The following is a 16,484-nucleotide window of genomic DNA, read 5'->3' on the forward strand; positions in this document are numbered from 1 at the left end:
CCCTTGTCATCCAAGATGTTCATGTCTTTCTTTCTTCAGTCGTAAAGAAATTGTTTTTTGAGGAAAACATTTCAGCATTTTTCTTTATATAATGGACTGATATGGTGCCCCGAGTTTGAACTTCCCAAAATGCAGTTTAAATGCGGCTTCAAACAGGCCCAAATGCGGTTGTGAATGATCCCAGCCGAGGAAGAAGGGTCTTATCTAGCGAAACAATCAGTTATATTCATTGAAAAAATACAATTTAAATACTTTTTAATCTCAAACGCTCGTCTTGCCTTTCTCTTCCTAAACTCTGTGTATTCTGACTCAAGACAGTTCAGGTATGTCAAAAAAACTCCAATTGTATTTTCTCCCTCAACTTCAAAAATCATTTCAAAATCATCCGACCCAGTCTGTACAAAGTGAACATGCAAAGGAAGATCAAACACCCTCAACAAAAAAGGTAAAACAGCGATATAGGACGATTTTGAAGTTGAGGAAGAACATGAGATAAGAGTTTTTCGACATACCCTAACTGTCATGAACCGAAAAAAAAAAACAGTTCAGGCAGAGTAAGATGAGATGAGCGTTTGGCATTAAAACGTATATATAAATTGTATTATGTTTATTAAAATAACCGATCGTTTTGCTAGATAAGACCCTTCTTCCTTGGCTGGTATCGTTTACAACCGGATTGTTTAAAGCTGCATTTAAACTGCATTTTGGAAGTTCAAAATCTGGGCACCATATCAGTCCATTATATGGAGAAAAATGCTGAAAGGTTTTCCTCCAAAAAAATAATTTCTTTACGACTGAAGAAAGAAAGACATGAACATTTTGGATGACAAGGGGGTGAGTAAATTATTTGTAAATTGTTATTCTGGAAGCGAAGTTCTCCTTTAAGGAAGTGCCAGCAGCTTCTGACGACAGCATCACAAGACACTCACAAGCTGGATTCTCACTTCGGACTGGCTGGTTTAGTTTTTGCCAGTGTTGCGTGTTTGTGTATGAATGTGGAATATGATTGTCCTAAATCATCATAATTGCCATTTTTAATTGCGATATTAAACGCATTGGCTCTACCTTAGAGGATATAATGTGGAGAGTCTGAATAATTGAGGTTTGTAACGGAGTAGAGGAAACCGTGCCTGTACCAGCGGGTGTGTCATTCACCACAACTAGCGGTTTCCAAACTATTACTCACCCAGCCTATTAGACAGGCAGGATCTGAAGCCACATCTGACAACACTTATAAAGCCCATCAGCCTTTTACCTTCCCGATCAAACCAGCTTTTTCCTGTCATTCCTAATGTTGTGACTTTGTGGCACTGGTTCACATGGTTTATTTCATTCAGAACTTCATAAATAAGGTTCCTGCTGCTGTTATATTTACCATGTATAAATCCGGGCATGTGTTGTGCAGGAACTCTAGTGCAGGGCCAAACATGAAGTCATGATTTGGAGCGGGAACCGTTCAATTTCATGGCGTATGCTGATAGCTGCAGGTCATACCACCAGAGCACTGGCTCTTAATAAGCTAATAACCGTCAAGTATCCATGAGAATTGAACTCACCGTCTTCAGGTTTCAGCCAGTGTGAACTCGGTTAAACTCGAGTTGGAATTTGGAGTGACAGGAAGGTAAATTTAGCGATTGCAGTTCAAAGAAATTTAATACATGTGATGCATTCTGGGAAACTAAAAAGTTTTTAGGTCTGTTGATCTATAAACTATAAACAAAGTTTTGTCAAGCATTCAGAGTTTGGCCTGCTGAGTTATATAAATTTCCTTGAATTCAAATTTAAATTTAAATGTTCAAAGTTTGCTAAATTAATTTCAATTTAGGAACTGAATTGGAATTTAAAAGGTATTCGCAATTCAGTTCTTAATGGTAGTTTAAAACGTTTAATTTAATGACCTAAAAATAAAAATGTGCATTTGTCATTTCTGATCACCAAGGCTGCATTTATTTGATCATAAATGCAGTAAAAATAGCAATATTGTGTTTTCTTTTGTGTTTTGAAATGAAATTTATTTTTGTGATGCAAAACTGAATTTTCAGTATCATTAGTCTTCAGTGTCACACGATCCTTCAGAAATCATTCTAATAGTGTTGAAAACTGGAATATTTTTGTGAAAATGTGATACTTTTTTAAGGATTTAAAAGCATTTATTCAAAATAGAAATCTTTTGTAACATTATAAACGTCTTCATTGTCACCTATGATCAATTTAATGCGTCTTTGCTAAATAAAAGTATTAATTCTTAAAAAAAGATAATCTGAAGGACCTTCACTACCAGTTGAAAGTTTTGGAACAGTAACATTTTTCATGTTTTTTAAAAGTCTCTTCTGCTCACCAAGCCTGCATTTATTTGATCCGAAGTACAGCAAAAACAGTAAAATTGTGAAATATTTTTACTATTTAAAATAACAGTTCTCTATGTGAATACATTTTAAAATGTAATTTATTCCTGTGATTTCAAAGCTAAATTACAGGATCATTACTCCAGTCTTCAGTGTCACATGATCCTTCAGAAATCATTCTAAAAAATTATAGAAATTAAAGCATTTATTTAGCAAAATTAAACTGATCAAAAGTGATAATAAAGACATTTATGTCACAAAAGAATTTTATTTTATATAAATGCTGTTTTTCTGAACTTTCTATTCATCAAAGAAGCTTAAAAAAATTATACTCAGCTGTTTTCAACATTATAATAATAATTAGAATGATTTAGAATGATTTTAAAGGACATCACTAGGATTAATGATGCTGAAAATTCAGCTTTAAAATCACAGGAATAAATTATATTTTAAAATATATTCAAATAGAAAGCAGTTATTTTAAATAGTAAAAATATTTCAAAGTTTTACTGTTTAGCTGTATTTTGGATCAAATAAATACAGGCTTGGTGAGCAGAAAAGGCTTCTTTAAAAAAAAACATTAAAAATCTAACTGTTGAAAAACTTTTGACTGGTAGTGTATAATGTAAAAACAAGATCTTTGGCCAACTCAGGAACTCTGTTCAAGAACCTTTTAAATTATTGTACATTTTCCTCAGAGGTTTTGCGCTTAAGAAAGGTTAAGTGTTCAGCCTGTTGCGTTACGTGTTGTTCTTTGCTTCTGAACAATGCTTTAGTGTTCAAGTGGACAGCAGCTCAGAGCGCAGGATAAATGGCTGCCTGTCATCTATGTTTCCTCCCCCCCACCTGTCTCCACCCCCCCCCTTCAATGACCAGCATAGGGCCGGAAGCCGAGGCAAAGCTATTGTGGAGGGGAAGCCATTGGACCCTTCCTGTTATGACAGGAAATGCACTCAAATGTGCTTCCTGACCCCCAGTGCAGTGGCACGATTAACCCCCTCTCAGCGCCCACCCTTTCCCGTGTTGTGGTGGTGAAGTTCTCAGTGGATGTTCTGCGTGAAACGTCTTAACTCGTGGCAAATAAATGCACAAGCTTCTTTACAGGGGAAGCACGGTCGTGTAAAGTTAGCTGCAGCCTCAAAGTGCAGTTTAGCATCAGAAAGCATGTAGGAAAATAGTCTTTGTGACTCAGACTTCGAAGGTAAATCAAGACAGGCTGAACATGGCACTGAAAGCATGAAAAGCGAACGTTTTTTTGTCCGTATGTGTGTGTGGGGGCGTCTCAGTGAGCATGTGTAAGACATCTGTCGCTCCCGGTGCATGTGCATGTGTGTGCGAGTGTGAGCATAATCTAAATCATGTGGAGGTGAGAGCATCAGCGTGCTGAGCGGTAGGAGTGAGAAGATCACCCTGCTGGAGTTTGTTTGTGACAGAGAGCATGACGTCTGAACTCACGCACAGGGATCAGCAACACACAAACACCACGTAGATTAGAGATTCACATGCGTGACTATTGCACATTGACATGCATGCGTGAAGTATACACTCTTGAAAGACAGAAAAGTCTCTTGAATATTTCTCGTAGACAGAATAGTTTAACCAAAATTAACATGTGATAAATTATCTGTACTCTTGCGTGTGTGTCTGTTTGGTATTTTTATTTCTCCTAAGGAATTTTAAGATAAACATTTAGGCAAACAGCTCTGGCTCATTTGAATAAAGCATGGCGCTGGCAACACCAACGTCATGGGTTCGATTCCCAGGAATGCATGAAGTGATAAATGATATACCTTGTGGGCGAAGTCACTTTTCTGCCACTGATTAAAAAATAAATAAAGGTTATTGTGACTTTCTGTTTCAATTCTAACTTTTTTTTCTCAGAATTGTGTAATATATGAATTGCAAGATATAAACTCACAAATCTTTTTTCTCAGAATTGCGTAAACTCGCAATTGAGAGTTATGAAGTCAGGATTGCAAGATATAAACTCGTTTTTACGATATAAACTCGTTTAAATCTGACTCGTTTTTACGGAATTGCATGATTAAAAACACAATTGAAAGATACAAAGTCAAAACTGTGCGATTTAAAAACTCGCAATTCTTTTTTTTTTTTCTTAGAATTGATATAAACTTGTGATGGCAAGTTATGAAGTCAGAATTGCATAATAGAAACTCGCAATTGAGAGTTACGAAGTCAGAATTGCGAGATATAAACTCACAAATCTGACTTGTTTTCACAGAATTGCGTGATTAAAAACTCACAATTAAAAGAAATAAAGTCAGAATTACGTGATGATAACTTGCAATTCAGATTTTTTCCCCAGAATTTATATAAACTCACCATTGCAAATTATTGTCAGAATTGCATGATATAAACTCGCAATTCATATTTTTTTTCTCAGAATTGATGAACTCGCAATTGAGAGTTATGAAGTCAGAATTGCGAGATATTAACTCAGAAATCGGACTCGTTTTCATAGGATTGCATGATTAAAAACTCCAAATTGAAGGAAATAAAGTCAGAATTGCAAGATACAAACTTGTAAATGCAAGTTAGAAAGTCAAAATTACGCCATTCTGACTTTTTTTCTCACAAATGCGACCTTGTATCTCACAATTCTGACTTTTTTACTTGCAATTGCAAGTTTATGTCTCACAATTCGGACTTAGTAGCTCATAATTGTGTTATAAAGTCAGAATTGCAAGATATAAACTTTTATTCTGAGAAAAAGTGAGAATTGTGAGTTCATATCTTGCAGTTCTGACTGAATTTCTCTGAATTGCAACATTATTTCTTAGAAATGTGAGTTTATATTTCAATTCTGAGGTTGTGAGTTGTGAGCTTAAAAGTCACAGTGATCTTTTTTTATTTACTGTTCAGTGGCAGAAATGTGCTTTGATACTTTGGATGAAAGCGTTTGCCAATTATATAAAGTAAATAAGACAAAGCTGATAGTTAAATGAGACATAATTGAGAATTCCAGTAGATCTGTTGAGTTATGAAATTTAAACCTTTATGCGATGCATTTATACTACATGCCAACATCCCATTTGTGACCATTATGATTCTTTTATTGCGTTTTAAGAGAAAATTTTGAGAAAATTGATATCTCACTGAGACATAATTGAGAACTCTCGAGTTAATGAAAGAGCAACCTACACTATTACTGTATTTCAGGAATTCTTAGGAAGATTTGTTTTTTCATTCATTCTTCTTCTAGAGAAAACATCTGCTGCTTTAATGAGTCCTCTCTAAGAACTTTATTAAGTCTCCAAAGCTACAAGCCAGCTCTTAGCAATATCTCATTTTGATGCCAGAATATAATATTCCAGAGTTTGAATATTTCAGGCAGATGCCCAAGAGAGTTCTTCGGGGTTTTGTGCGGCTGTTTCTCACTGAATTTCATTGCCATCTCGTCACAGATGGAGAGCTTGTTCTGTGAGGGTTTAAATGGTGTCTTTGGGAAATTGTCCTTTCCAAATGGAACGTGCGCAACGCTGCCGGCGTGCCTAGGTGATGCTGGGTCATCATTAGCCAAAGCAATCCTATGAACCCTGCCACCCAGGGGCTGTCAATTTGTGAAGCGTGCTGGGCAGAATTTCACCTTGAACTCCCCAGTCTAAATTTAGCATGGCATGCAGAGCTCTGATAGCTCCCTAACCAGAATACCCTGTCAAACAATTTGGTTTTGGACAGGATGGGACCATGCACACTCCAGCAATAAGTTTCATTTTGATAGGGCCTTTTACTCAAGTCATGCAATTGCCAATAAAAAGAATTGCAAGTGCATTTGAATATTTTATTGTAACAGTTCACAAGAAAATATAGCTAAATTGGAGCCATGGAGTTGTGGGTAGTATGTTTTTAACTTAGGAGCATTTCTTGGACAGAAACTCCTGTGGCTCGAACAGAAGAGCATGTTGTTTGATTCATGGGAATGCATTAACTGCATGGTGTCAAATCTGTCCCAATTTAATCTTCTCCTTGTATTTTGTTTCATTAGGTTACGTTCACAAAGAGGAAGTTTGGACTAATGAAGAAGGCCTACGAGCTGAGCGTTCTGTGTGACTGTGAGATCGCCCTCATCATCTTCAACAGCACTAATAAACTGTTCCAGTACGCCAGCACCGACATGGACAAAGTTCTGCTTAAATACACTGAGTACAACGAGCCCCATGAGAGTCGGACTAATTCGGATATCGTGGAGGTGAGTTTGTCAAAATCAAGGTTCCAGAAGTTGAATCAGATGCATCACCTAACCCTAACTGGATCAGGATGCGTTCATTTTGGTAGAGCTTGCTTCAAGTTCTAGGATTTGACACCTGGCCCGTGTCTAGTGGTGATTTGTTAGGGAACATGTTGTAATAGTCCTTGCAAAAGACGTTTGGCACATGCCGTTGCGCTCTGTAAGAACGGATCAGGCTAAAGGACAGGGACGAGGACGGGACCATGTCCACGTTACGCAACAGGTTTAAGAGAACGCGGCAGGTGCCACTGTCCAAGCCAGGTGGTCTGACAGAGACTTAAGATCTTGCTTGCTCATCACCGCCACCTTTTGTGACATGTGAGCTCCAGAAAAGGTCACGGGGCAAGCGTGGGGTTGCTTTAGGTAAGGGTTTCCTCTGCCGCTAATCTAAGACTTCGGCGTCTTCTGCCGAAACTGTTCTCAGCTCTTCCAAACCACCTGTCAAGCCTGACTTTGGGAAGAGAGAACTAGAAGGTTCCCACCCCACATGCATGAAAGGCCATGGCGCTCCCTTTGGGAGCAGTGGGAAAAATGTTTCCCCTGGAAAAGTCCCTTTTCCAGTAAAAACACCCAGCTGACTTGCTTAGAGGACTGGTGGTGCCACACAAACAAACTGTCTACTCTTACTAACTAAGTAGGGGATGAAGAGAAACATGAGGATGAGGAATAACAGTGTAGATGCTGAAAGGGGCGTTTTTAGGAGCTCAATTGTGGTGAGGGATCTCTTTATCTTTGTGCGTTCGAGCATGAGCCGGTTATTGTTTCGCAACTCACTTCACTTGCACATAACAAGCTGCGAATTCAAACTCTATTATTATACTTTGACTGTTCAGTCTAGTGTAACATCGTTCGACAGGCCATTTGCAACGTTGACACATGCATTACAAGCAAAGCCCTGGGGTCAGACTTAGCTGGGATTCTGCTGGGTTTTTTTTATGAGGCTGAGAGGGAAAACAGCATGGCTTGCCTCATGAGAGGAGAAACATCAAGTCTCCACGAGGCAAATCTCACGGACACCCTGCCAAGCCAGTAAGGAGCCAGGATAATCCCATTTCCTCGATTAGTGTAATCTGAAAATGCTCCTTTTAATCCTAAAAAGCCGACAGCGTGCACTATAACCCCATGTCGTCACCCCGAAACGCGTTTTCCAGACCCCACACCTTTTAGATTTCCTCTCTACTGAGAATCGTCAACGAGACTGCTGGCGCAAAGGAAGGAAAATGTTAATTATTTCCAAAGGTCGCGTTGTTAATGACTACATGGCCGGCTAATGAGATTGAGCAAAGCTCTGTGCGTATGGTAGTTGACCTCTTGTGTTTGGTCTTGTGCTGGAAGGCATTGGAGGTGACAACCTTCCACTCCTCCAATTTCACCCACACAAACCTCTGAGAAAACATGCCTCCAGCGCTTGGCACATCAATCTGATTTCAAATCTAACGAAGAAAACATCGTCAGCCTACTTTTATAAACTGGCTCCATTTCAGGCACATTTGCCTCAAACGTTTTTCTACTCTCCTAATTTAGATAATTTGTCTTCATGTAGTTGCATGCCAATGCATTCTTAAGCACTTGATTTTTTTTCCCCCCCATTCTCAGTTCACTCACAGTTCTCCTTGTGAAAAGGTTTGCCTTACAGTCATTGCTTCACATTCCATTATGCACTTCGTTACGTCTTTGGATAATTTTATGTTTGGATGTTGATGGGATTGTTTGGTGCAGCAACGGTTCCCTTGTGTATTCAGAGGTGCGTGCACGCATGATAGCTCTTGATCTTCCGTTGAACCTTGATGACGATTGACAGATTAAATCCGTGAATCAGATTTGCTAGGCTTACACTGCTCTGTGTTAACACTGTCACATTGCAGTCACAACATCAAGAGGATGCCAGGAACTAGACCTTTATGCTGTTGTAGACGATTTCTGATCTGATCTGAATTTGAATCTACAAAATGTTAATTATTCTACCAAAATAAAACGGATCATGTCAAAATGAACCCTATTTTTGTATTCAGTACTGACCTGAGTAAGATTTTTCAAAGATGTTTACATATAGTCCACAAGAGAAAATAATAGTTGAATTTATAAAAAAGACCCCGTTCCAAAGTTTACATACACTTCATTCTTAATACTGTGTTGTTACCTGAATGATCCACAGCTGTGTTTTTTAGTTTATTTATAGTTGTTCATGAGTCCCTTGTTTGTCCCGCTGGTCTTCAGAAAAATTCTTCAGCTCCCACAAATTCTTTGGTTTTTCAGCATTTTTGTGTATTTGAACCCATTTCCAGCAATGACTGTATGATTTTGAGATCCATCTTTTCACACTGAGGACAACTGAGGGACTCATATGCAACTATTACCGAAAGTTCAAATGCTCATCGATGCTCCAGAAGAAAAAAAACATGCATTAAGAGCCGGGGGTGAAAACTTTTGAACAGAGTGAAGATGTGTAAATTTTTCCTATTTTGCCTAAACATCATATTTTTTCATTTAGTACTGCCCTTCAGAAGCTACAGAAGATACTTACATGTTTCCCAGAAGACAAAATTAATTAACTTTACCCTGAACTTCAAATTCAAAAGTTTTCACCCCCCGGTTCTTAATGCATCGTGTTTCCTTCTGAAGCATCAGTGAGCATTTGAACCTTCTGTAATAGTGGCATATAAGTCCCTCAGTTGTCCTCAGTGTAAAAAGATTTTAAAATCATACAGTGATTGTTGGAAAGGGTTCAAATAAAACAAAAATGCTAAAAAAACAAAGAATTTGTGGGAATTAAAGGATTTTTTTTGAAGAACAGCAGACAGTTAAACTGTTCAGAACAAACAAGGGATTCATGTCACTTAACGATCACTTAAAAAAAAAAAAAACCCTCACAGCTGTGGATCATTCAGGTAACAAGTATTAAGAACCAAGTGTATGTAAACTTTAGAACAGGGTAATTTTTTATAAATTCAACTATTATTTAAATGTCTTTTATTTGAAGTATCTTATTCAGGTCAGTACTACATAAAAAATAATATGCATTTTGTATAATCCCTCTTATTTTAGTAAAATAATCAACATTTTGTAGATTCTGCAAAGTGTATGTAAACTATGGTTTCAACTGTATTTATTTAAGTATTCTATTAAGATTCGAAATAAATAATTTTAGTATTTTTCCAGTTCCACACTCATCCCTTCAGGAATTTTACCAAAAGAGAGACGTCTTTGTTTTGCATTCCTTCACCGCCCCTCCTTTTTCACAAACGGGTTAACATGAGTTTACTGCTTCACTTAGTAACAGCGTGTTGTATTTTGCGCTTTTGGCCTGAGACTCATGGTTATTTTTAAGATGGAGGACTTTCACATTCTTTACCCCTCTGCCCCTTTTCCGTCCTCTGTCCTGGGCAGAGAGCAGCTGAAGTTCTCATAGCGTTGGAAATGAGGAGCAGACGCCCAACTTGTGTGCCAGACCTCCTCCCCGTTCCAGGCCTTTGTGTTTTTATGTGGTCCTTCCCCATTAAATGCCTGAAAACCGGTAGTTTTCTAAAAATAGCAAGCAGCACAGCTAAAAATAGCCCCGGCCCGGCAGTCGTGCCAAGGAAAATGGAGAAGAATAGGCGTGGAGTGCTGGAGAGGGAGAGAGAGAGGACAGCCGCGCTTGTTTTTTCCCCCCACTCCGTTTTCTTGTAGGAAAAAAACTGACCACAGACGGCGGCGTACTTCAATAAAGCCTAACTCAAATTCGTTAGGGTGGCGTTGTCACACTTTTAAGAGAGTTCTTTTGATTACGTGACTTCTCGTGGCATGCTCCTCTGCACTTCGCAGACTGTTTCTGTCGGCTCATATCTGCCATCTGTTCAGCTATGTAAACTTGAAAACACGGTGTGAAATTCGAGTGTGCGGTGACCTCAGCCCACATTCGGGTCATTGTTCTGATCCGCTCATGCTTAGAGTTTGAAACGCAGTATTTACTGCCCTGTTTTCTTCATCCTCGATTGAACGACATCAGAGGGCGGTTTTACATTCCACGATTAATCTGAACCTTGTTGCGTGAGTCAGGTTTTCCAAGACCCGACGGCAAGCCAGCGCAGCACAAAATGCTTCTCTTTTACCATGGCTCTATTCTTTCTGAGAGTGCTAATTGTTAGCTGGTAACAGTACGGTTTTTAAAGCCCATTTCCAGATATGCTACCCTTGATAAGGAGTTCCAGAGACAAAAGCTGTTAATTGATGGCAAGGGAGGAATGCTGGTGGTCTCACTGGTGTCGCAACTGATCGTAGATGTAAGGTTGGTTGTTATTGTGGCATGCAACGTGTCAAATACAGTTCACTCTTGTGCTGTGAATGATTAAGGTCCACAAGAGCCCATTATTGGGCTACAGTGACTTGATCAGTAGTAATTTACCATGAATAACCATACTGTCCTCTATAGATGCTGCACTCTTAAAAATAAATGTTTTTACTGTGAAAGAATCCCCCAAAGAATCTTTCAGTTCCTAAAAGAACCATTTTGAAGAAAATGTAAAATATCTAAAGAACATTTTATGCATTTAAAAGGTTCCATGGATGTTCAAGGTTCTTCATAGAACCATTGATGCCAGTAAAGAACCTTTATTTTTGTCTGCACCAATAGCCTAGTTTGTTGCACTATGGCGTCCCGAGTTCGAATCCCAATTCGAGGACCTTTCCCGATCCCGCCCCTCTCACTCTCCCACTTCGCTTGCTGTCAACTCTGATCTGTCCTATCATAATAAATGTTAAATAAAAAAACAAACAAAAAAATTTTTAATAGTGTGCAGTGAAAAAACAAGGCAGCCTGCTTTTGAGAGGTCAAATGACAGCAAATGTTAAAGTCCACTTCCAGAACAAAATTTGATAGATAATGTACTCACCCCTTGTCATCCAAGATGTGCATGTCTTTCTTTCTTCAGTCGTAAAGAAATTTGTTTTTTTGAGGGAAACATTTCAGGATTTTTCTCCTTATAATGGACTGCTATGGTGCCCCGATTTTGAACTTCCAAAATGCAGTTTAAATGCAGCTTCAAACGATCCCAAATGCGGATGGAAGTGATCCCACCTGAGGAAGAAGGGTCTTATTATAGTGAAACAATTGGTCATTTATAAAAATAATACAGTTTATATACTTTTTTTAATGTCAAATGCTTATCTTGTGTTTTTTTTTGGTTCATGACAGTTAGGGTATGTCGAAACATTCCCATCTCATGTTCTCTCTCAACTTCAAAATCGTCTTATATTGCTGTTTTACCTTTTTTGTTAAGGGTGTATTTAAATTGTATTTTTGTAATGAAAATAACAGATCGTTTCGCTAGATAAGACCCTTCTTCCTTGGCTGAGATCATTTACAGCCGCATTTGGGATCGTTTGAAACTCGGGGCACCATATCAGTCCATTATATGGAGAGAAATCCTTAAATGTTTCCCTCAAAAAACACAATTTCTTTACTGCTGAAGAAAGAAAGACATGAACATCTTGGATGACAAGGGGGTGAGTACATTATCTATAAAGTGTTGTTCTGGAAGTGGACTTCTCCTTTAAGACATGACATGCTGGTGTGTTATAATGTGTGATTACGTACAAGAAAATCCTCATTAAAATTCATAAATGTGGGCCTGCTTCATCCCAGTGAGGAATTCTCGCCTCACGTCAGCTGCAAAGAGATTGGGAGGTGTCGTTTTCCGAGAGCTGACAATCAAGCCACCCAAGAGCACGATGGAGCACAGGACGTTCACTTTTTTGGGACACTCTTCCGCTTCCTCATGGTTGGATTGGATATCCACTGGGCCGGTTACTGTCACAATTACGCTCTCAAGTTCATTTAATACCAAACACGCGGCGCTCAACTCGTGGCAGAAAAAGAGAGGGCCTTTGATTCGTTATTATAGGGTACTGAGAGCATCAAAGGAGGTAAATTACCCAGAGGTCCCCAGTGTGGCATTTTCCAAACGTTGCCCAGCTGCTGTGGTCGGAGCAGATGGTGGAAAGAGCCCTGGAGGAGGGCCAGACAGTGCCACGCATTGGCCATGCGACCTGCCGCAGGAACCGGGGGCGTCCCCGCTGGCTCACCCGTACGACTCTAATAGGATTCCACCTCTTTTTACGGTCGGAATCAGTATGGCTTTCGTTTTTTCCACCCTGATCCATCTGCTTTTGATAACTAAGCTTGATATAACAGTATTTAGGCAGCACTTCTGCGAACTGATAATTTGCTGTTTCCTTTCGCTGCATTTCTGTTGCGTTAACTGCTGCACTTGTCTGTGCACAGTGTCGTGCTGCCAGTTTTTTTGTGACTCACCGCGTAAATCAACAACTTTCCACGCAGGCAAACATGACACACGCACACATGCACGTCTGAAGAGGTGGAAGAAGTTCTTAGTCGAATATCCCTGCTGACACGTGAGACAATAAGACATTTCCTTGAACCAAGCTGCCTTTTTGTGGTCACATGCTCTTAGTTTGATTGCTTTTTTGGGTGTCTTGGATGTGGTCTGCGTTGCTGTTGACGGGCAAAATGCAGTGCCATCTTGGCAAGTGTGCATGTTCCTTAAAGGAAAGACAAGTCACACATGAGATCTCTTTAATGTTTCGATTCTAAGTTTTGCATGTTTCCTGCATCTCATATTGTTCAGCTCTGTTCTCTTACTGTATTTTAACAAATCTCATTAAAAACATCTGATATTTAAATTAGGCACTGAGAGCACCTTTTGAGCAACACACTCTTACTGCATGTCAAGGATCATCTTGTTTGATTTCATATGGTTTTTATTTCTCTCAGGCATTTAGGAGAAACGTCTTATTCTTAAATGAGATGTACAGTAAATGAGAATGTGAGTAATGAAAGAGCAAACTATGAGCAATATGCTTTTATTGTATGTCGACAATTACGTATATATTTGTCTTTTTTTATTCTCAAGGCATTTGATAAGAAACAGCTGAGACAAACTTGGTACTTAAAGGAAATATACTGTAATTGAGAACTCGTTTAAGTCTCTTGAGTTGTGAAGAGCAACCTATGCGAAATATACTGTTACTAAACATCAATAAATCTCTTTTAGTTTGTTATATAAAGTATATATAGTATATATAAAGACACACATACAGTATATATTTTGAAAATATTTACGTGTATTTACATGTATATATTTTAGGGCTGTCAAACGATTAATCGCATACAAAAAAAAAGTTTAAGATTGCCTAATATATATATAAAATACAAACACATTCATGTATATATTGAAGAAATATTTACAAGTATATGTATTTGTTTTATAATTTTTATATAATTTATATTATATATAAATAAACTTTTGTACATAAATTTGTACATAAATAACATATTCCTCTTAAATATATACATCAATCTGTTTATTTATATATACATCATAATTACACACAATACAAACACACATATATTAGGCAAACTCTTTTTTGTATGCAATTAATCGCGATTAATCGTTTGACAGCCCTAAAATATATACATGTAAATACATGTAAATATTTTCTAAATATATACTGCATGCGTGTCTTTATATATATATATATATATATATATATATATATATATATATATACAGTAGACACACATATATATTATCACGATTAATTACGATTAATCATTGCCCAGCACTAAACATAACATAATTATGAGTCATGAAGGAGCAACCTCTGAACAATACGTTCTAAATATATGTAAATTGTGTCATTTTTAATATTTTTATATGCCCTAAAGCATTTTAAACATCTGATTCATCACTAAAAACATCTGATTCTTCACTAAACATCTGATTCTTCACTAAAAACAAGAATCTCTTGAGCTATGAAAGAACAACTAATAAGCAATATATACATGCTGTATATCAAAAATTCTCTCATTTGTTTCTATTTTTTATTCTTCCTCATGCATTTGAGGAGAAACATCAGCAATAAATGTTGAGACTTAAGGAAACATGCATGAGAACTCCATGAAGTCTCCCAAGTGATGATGGAGCAACCCATGAGTAACATAATTTTCCTCTGGGTTGATGTGTATGCCATTCGACTGTTGTTTCTCAGACCTTGCCCTTGTTTAAAGTGTCTCCCGACACAGTGGACTGTAATGAGCCTGGTTTGAGGTGAGGCGAGACCACCCATGTGGACCTCAGAGGAGGGTACAAGGTGACGTGACGCCCTCAGTCAGTCACTCAGCCAGTCCGTCAGCTGCTGGCCAGCAAACGGCATCAGTCAGCTGTCTCCACACGTTGCCACCTGCTACTGCACGTACAACATCGTTTCTCCGCTGAAGGTTACCGGCTAGCACGCTATATAGGACGCCATGTCTACATGCGGACAGACTGGGGCTGTCTTTGTCATGTGGGAGAGCGATGCAGCGCTGGTTTAATTAGGAGCAAGTCTCCATAGGGTTGACAAGACTAGGAGCAGAAGGAGGCGCTGATGGCTGTGTCGCTCCTCTCCTTTATTCTCCTCTCCTCTCTCCTCGCCACCCTCACGACAGCTCGCTTCAACTTTAGTCATGCAGTGGCTGAATGCATTTTTTTTTTACTTGGAGCAAAGTAATGCAACAAACTTTTACATACAGTAGGTGGGAGTCTTCAGAATATGGTCATTGTACTGTAAAAGAGCTCAGAGGTTGCTCATATATAGTTTAGGAGAGTTTTCAGAAGTTTTATTTAAGGCCAGAAACATTGGGGTTCACATCATATTATTCATGTAGACTAATTTTTGGTCCAAGAATCAATCAACTCTCAGATGGGTTTCCTACAAGTCCTTTGGAAAAAATTAGATAGATATAAATGAGACATGACAACATTGACAATGGAATGAACCTGGAACTGGAACTTATGCATTTGGGTTCACATACTTATGTGAACTGTTTTTGTCTAAGAATGAACTTTGTCTGAGATGTTTCTCCTCAAATCTTTTATAGAAGGTAAAATATGCATAAATGGGAGCAAGAGTATTGAGCTATAAAATTAATCTGGATGGCATATGCCAGATAATTTGGTCTTGGGAGAAACTGTTGAGAAATGTTTGAGTTCATATTGAAATCTTGGACTTATAAGACACATGAAGTCCAAGTCCAAAATCTGACTTGAAGGGATAGTTCACCAAAAAAAATGACAGTTCAGTTAATCATTAACTGATTTACCCTAAAATGTAATTTTTAAACTTGTTTTACTTTTTCATCTGCAAAACACAAATGAAGGTATTTTGATTTTTTTTTTTAATATTGGAAATGGAAAAAAAAAATAATAATAATAATTGAAATAAAGCTAAAATACAATACAGTAAAATTAAATATACATATTCTAAAATTAGAAATGAACTCTAACTGAATTAAGTCTGGAAAGAAATAAAAACTAAAATCGAATTAGACTAAAACTGAAATAAAAATAAATTAAACCTAAATAGTAACATAAAAAACCCTAAAATGAAACAATCTAAAAAATATATTAAAAAGACAATCTGAAAATATGAATAAAAATAATAGTATATAAATATTACTGAAACTACACTGTTCCATTTAATGAAAGTCAATGGTGACCAACTTTTTTTGGTTCTTAAAAATATGTTCTTTTGCGGCATGAATGATGCCAAAAGCGGATGAAAAAATTGCTAAAAATTAATTGAAAATATTAGTAAAACTCATAATAGAACATAAATAGTGCTAAAACAACACTGTTGCATACAATAAAAGCCAATAGTCACAAATGTTTTTTGATTCTTAAAAATATATTCTTTTGTGACATGAATGATGTCAAAAGCGCATGACAAAATTACTAAAAATTAAACAATTTAAAAATTAATTGAAAATATGAATAAAACCCATAATAGTATGGGTTGGTTCGTAAAAATATATATTATTTTGTGACATGAATGACGTCAAAAGCGCATTA

The 16,484-nt window shown here is 37.6% G+C and overlaps 1 protein-coding gene across 3 annotated transcripts in view; it reads left to right on the top strand.

The window, feature by feature from the left end:
* Positions 1-16,484, top strand: part of mef2ca (myocyte enhancer factor 2ca) — a 53,835-nt gene that overhangs the window by 25,560 nt on the left and 11,791 nt on the right. For all 3 annotated transcript variants that reach the window (XM_051121321.1, XM_051121322.1, XM_051121325.1), the window contains one exon: positions 6,352-6,555. In XM_051121321.1, the coding sequence (XP_050977278.1) occupies positions 6,352-6,555 (204 nt within the window). The remainder of the gene's footprint in view (positions 1-6,351; positions 6,556-16,484) is intronic.

The sequence above is a fragment of the Labeo rohita genome, chromosome 10 (assembly GCF_022985175.1).
Source record: "Labeo rohita strain BAU-BD-2019 chromosome 10, IGBB_LRoh.1.0, whole genome shotgun sequence".
NCBI lineage: Eukaryota > Metazoa > Chordata > Actinopteri > Cypriniformes > Cyprinidae > Labeo > Labeo rohita.